The sequence below is a fragment of the Rhinopithecus bieti genome, unplaced genomic scaffold, assembly GCF_001698545.2.
Source record: "Rhinopithecus bieti isolate Rb0 unplaced genomic scaffold, ASM169854v2 scaffold_3041, whole genome shotgun sequence".
In the NCBI taxonomy this organism is placed as follows: domain Eukaryota; kingdom Metazoa; phylum Chordata; class Mammalia; order Primates; family Cercopithecidae; genus Rhinopithecus; species Rhinopithecus bieti.
Genome location: NW_016804262.1, coordinates 1970430 through 1975626, shown reverse-complemented (window position 1 = coordinate 1975626; position 5197 = coordinate 1970430). Strand labels below are relative to the sequence as shown.

Here is a 5197-nt window from a genome sequence, read left to right as displayed (position 1 = left end):
TCCTCACCTGAGACGTTACCACCCACGTAGATGGCTATCACAACGGCCAGAGAGCCAGCCAGAAACATGGTGAAGAAGTTGCCTTTGGTTTCTCCACTGGTGACAGCCTGGGCCACAGCTCCTTGGGTGAGGAGCTGGTGAAAAGAGGAGAGATGAGGAACAGGGAGCCCAGGAGACCAACAGGGAGAAAGGTTGGGAAGGCCAGGGGAGAAGCCAAGAAGATGAATGGGCACGGAAGACAAGCAAGGGAGGGAGAAAAGCAGAAGGAGGGAAGGGAAAAGAAATGGGGAAAGTGGAGGAAGAAGAAAGGGAAAGAATGTGGGAAAAAAAAGGAAGAAAAGTGACAAGAATAAAAAGTATGAAGAAGGAGAGGAAAGGAGATTAGGAGAGACAAGAGGATAAAAACGAAAACGGATAGGGAGTTGGGAGGAAGGGGGACACCAAGAGAAAGAGATAAGGACACCAGAAGGAGTCAGGAACTTTTGCCCACCCCCTTCTTTCCTTTCCCCAGTGACCCTACGTACCATGAGCACAAACACACCCAGAAACTCTGCCAGGCACTGCCGGGCCAGGAGGCCGCGGATCTGGAGGTGGCCCCCGATTCCATACGGGGCCTGAGTGAAGACCATGGTGGAAAACCCTATCGCTGTTCACTGCTCCCTCTGTCTGCACAGGCACACTGCCACTGCACAGCTACTGCCTGCCCCTAGCAAAGACAAGGAACAGACTTTAAAATCATTAGCTCGGTTGTGCGCATTGGTTCACACCTGTAATCCCAGCACTTTGGGAGGTCGAGGTGGGCAGATCACCTGAGGTCAGGAGTTTGAGACCAGCCTGACTAACATGCTGAAACCCCATCTCTACTAAAAATACAAAAGTTAGTTGGGCATGGTGGTGGGCACCTGTAATCCCAGCTACTCAGGAGGCTGAGGCAGGAGAATCGCTTGAACCCAGGAGGCGGAGGTTGCAGTGAGCTGAGATGTTATCAGTGCACTCCAGCCTAGGTGATGGAGTGAGACTCCATCTCAAAACAAACAAGCAAAAACCCATTAGCTCAACTCCTGAACAGCAGCTACTGTCTGTGCACGTGTGTAGGCTAGGAAACAGAGAGATAACAGGAGAATGTCTGGGAGCAGGCTATGAGCACAGAGCCTGGAGTTTGCCCAACCTCTGTCTCTTCTATCATTGATTCCCATTCATCACAGGACTAGCCTCCTCTATCCTGACAGAAGATGGAGAGTCCACTGCCTACTCTATCCAGATAAGTTTATTTGGATGTAGTTTACTCTATCCAGAGTCAAATCGCCTAAACACGAGACTGCTATTTCCAAGGCGGAAAGGGAAAGAAAAGAAATACAAAAAGTAAAAGGAACAAAACAAAACCGCGTGAGGGTGGAAGACAAATCGAAGGAAGTACCCTGCTTCATATACATTAGATCTCTTGGTACCGAAGTCAGGTCTGCAAAGTAGTACTATTGTTTCCATTCTACAGATGAGGCTAGTGGGCCTTAGATCTCCCCAGATCATACAATTTTTTGTTTCTGGTTTTTTTATTTTGTTTTGTTTTTGAGACAGTCTTCCTCTGTCGCCCAGGCAAGAGTGCAGTGGCATCATCTCAGCTCACTACAACCTCCATCTCCCAGGTTCAAACGATTCTCCTGCCTCAGCCTCCCGAGTAGCTGGGACTACTGGTGTGCACCAGCGTGCCCAGCTAAGTTTTATATTTTTTAGTAAAAACGGGGTTTCACCATGCTGGCCAGGCTGGTCTCGAACTCCTGGCCTCTAGTGATCCACCCACCTAGGCCTCCCAAAATGCTGGGATTACAAGCAAGAGCCACTGTGCCTGGCCCAGGATCACACAACTATTTCATGGCTGAGTGAATTCAAATCCACATCTTCTGACTCTCCATCTGGTAACCCACAAAGCCTCTCATTTAGAAGCTGAAGCCTTTCCCCAAACCATTTGGATGCTTGAAGAACTCAACAGGCATCTGGAGAGACTGGGCTAAAGACCATAGACTGTGGGAATGAAACCACACATTGAGTGCTTGTACTTCCCTTATGCGGAGTCTCACATAGGTTAGAGAATGCTCCATCTTTGCTTCCCCTGACATGGCTCGACATGAGGCCTTCACACTCCTACTTCTTCATATCTCAAGCCTCCAATTGAATGCATTCAAAGAATCTACTTCTAGACACTGGAGAAACAGTGGTGAACAAAACATAGTCTCTGCCCTCCTAGAGCTTATGTTCTAGTAGGTGGAAACAATATGCAGTTTTTTGTTTTTTTTTCCTGAGACGGAGTTTCACTGTCGCTGCCCAGGCTGGAGTGCAGTGACGTGATCTCGGCTCACCACAACCTCTGCCTCCTGGGTTCAAGTGCTTCTCCCGTCTCAGCCTCCCAAGTAGCTGGGATTACAGGCATGTGCCACCACACCCGGCTAATTTTGTGTTTAGTAGAGACGGGATTTCTCCATGTTGGTCAGGCTGGTCTTGAACTCCCGAACTCAGGTGATCCACCAGCTTCGGCCTCCCAAAGTGCTGGGATTACAGGTGTGAGCCACTGCGCCCAGCCAATATGCAGTTTTTAAAAATACCATATACAGGCCGGGCACGGTGGCTCAAGCCTGTAAATCTAGCACTTTGGGAGTCTGAGGCAGGTGGATCATTTTTAGTCACCCTGGCTACTCTGGAGGCTGAGGCAGGAGAATCGCTCAAACCCAGGAGGCAGAGGTTGCGGTGAGCAGAGATCGTGCCTCTACACTCCAGCCTAGGTGACAAGAGCAAGACTCCCTCAAAACAAAACAAAACAAAAAAACTAATCACCACATCAAGGCAGACTATGAAAGCCATCAGGCCTTTCTGACAGCATTTAAGGAAAACCTAATCCCCTGTATCCATTGGGCATTAGAGTGAAGGAGCAGCTCAAGTGTTAATTATATAAGTAGTAGGTCTTTAGAGAAGGTTGAAGTCTCAGCCCCTGTAGATCTCCTATGCAAAGGTTAGGGTCAAAAAAGAAAAACCGTAGGATCTTGAGACTTGGGTTAGAGACATCTAGGTAGATACAACAGAATCTTGAGTCCCCAGATTCCTCTGAAACCTCTGTCCAAGCCTGCAGAGTTTGCTCAGTATATATATATTTTGAAACAGTATCTGTATTAGTCCATTTTCACACTGCCAGTAAAAACATACCAAGACTGGGTAATTTATTACAGGAAAAAGGTTTAATGGACTCACAGCTCCACATGGCTGAGGATGCCTCACAAACATGGCAGAAGGCAAGGAGGAGCAAGTCACATCTTACATGGATAGCAGCAGGCAAAGAGAGCGTGTGCAGGGAAACTCCTTCTTATAAAACCATCAGATCTCAGGCCAGGGGTGGTGGCTCACGCCTGTAATCGCAACACTTTGGGAGACGTAGGCGAGCAGATCACCTGAGGCCAGGAGTTCAAGACCAGCCTGACCAACATGGCAAAACCCTGTCTCTACTGAAAATACAAAAAATTAGCCAGGCATGGTGGCAGGCCCCTGTAGTCCAAGCTACTTGGGAGGCTGAGGCAGGAGGATCTCTTGAACCCGGGAGGCAGAGGCTGCAGCAAGCCTAGATGGCACCATTGCACTCCAGCCTGAGCAACAAGACCAAAACTCCATCTCAAAAAAAAAAAAGAAAACCATCAGATCTCGTGAGACTTACTCACTATCACAAGAACAGCATGGGAAAGACCTATCCCCACGATTTAATTACCTCCCACCAGGTCACTCCCACAACATGAGGGAATTCAAGATGAGATTTGGATGGGGACACAGCCAAACCTTATCAGGGTCTCACTCTGTTGCCCAGGCTGGAGTGCAATCTTGGCTCACTGTAGCCTCCATCTCCTGGGTTCAAGCAATTCTCATGCCTCAACCTCCAGAGTAGCTGAAACTACAGGCATGTGCCACCACACCCAGCTGGCTCACTTTTCACTTGCAAAATGATCATACAAAGGCTTCAAAGGAAGCAGGTGCTTTACAAGATGATACTCGTCCTCTCCAGGATCTATCACCACCTCCTCTCCTGGCAACAAGACAAATAACAAGGATTGAATTCTAGCAAAGACCCAAAGAGAATGTTCTGGCCTACCAAGAGAAGGGAGAAAATATATGGTAAAGGAACTTCAGGATCTGGCTAATACGTACCTGCAGAATTTGGTAGAGACACATGGAACTGGATACTGAGACTGTTGGATCAAGGGAGGTGGAACACAAAGTTAGATATGGAAGATATAGATATGGAAGATTTATTGATATGGGAGCACTTGCCTGTGACATAGGATTTAACACCTTTGTGTAACCACCCGATGGGTTCACCTTGCCCACTGCCTAGACAGAGATGATTTATCAAGGCAGGGGAATTCCAATAGAGAAAGAGTAATTCACACAGAACTGGCTGTGCAGGAGACTGGAGTTTTGTTATTACTCAAATCGGTCTCCCCAAACATGAGAGGATCAGAGTTTTTAAGGGCATCTTAGTGAGTGGGGGAAGTCAGTGAGCCAAGAGTGCTGATTGGTCAGGTCAGAGAAGAAATCATAGGGAGTCGAAGCTGTCTTCTTGTGCTGAGTCAGTTCCTGGGTGGGGGCCACAAGATCAGATTAGCCAGTTTATCGATCTGGGAGGGGCCAGCTGATCCATCAAGTTCAGGTTCTGCAAAATATCTCAAGCACTGATCTTAGGAGCAGTTTAGAGAGGGTCGGAATCTTGTAGGCTCCAGCTGCATGACTCCTAAACCATAATTGCTAATCTGTTTTTTTGTTTTTGTTTTTGTTTTTTGGAGTCTTGCTCCGTCACCCAGGCTGGAGTACAGTGGGGCAATCTCAGCTAAATGCAACCTCCACCTCCTGGGTTCAAGCGATTCTCCTGCCTCACCTCCTGTAAAAATTAGTTAGATCATGGCAGATGGCAGCAGTGTACCATAAACCTAACCAAACAACAACTCCAATTGCAGTTGCTGTATCCCACATGGTAACTTTGTAAAACAGTTTTTTTTTTTTTTTTTTTTTTTTTTTTAAGTCTCACTCTGTCCCCCAGGCTGGAGTGCAGTGGCATGATCTCTGATCACTGCAAACTCTGCCTCCTGGGTTCATGCCATTCTCCTGCCTCAGCCTCCCGAGTAGTGGGACTACAGGTGCCTGCCGCCATGTCCGGCTAATTTTTTTT

General features: G+C 47.7%; 1 protein-coding gene across 1 annotated transcript in view; it reads right to left on the bottom strand.

Moving 5' to 3' along the window:
• Positions 1–691, bottom strand: part of AQP10 (aquaporin 10) — a 17095-nt gene extending 16404 nt beyond the window's left edge. The window contains exons 1-2 of the mRNA XM_017867434.1: positions 525–691; positions 8–134 (exon numbers count right to left, since the gene is read on the bottom strand). Of these exons, the coding sequence (XP_017722923.1) occupies positions 8–134; positions 525–629 (232 nt within the window). The 5' untranslated portion in view covers positions 630–691. The remainder of the gene's footprint in view (positions 1–7; positions 135–524) is intronic.
• Between the last annotated feature and the right edge of the window lie 4506 nt (positions 692–5197).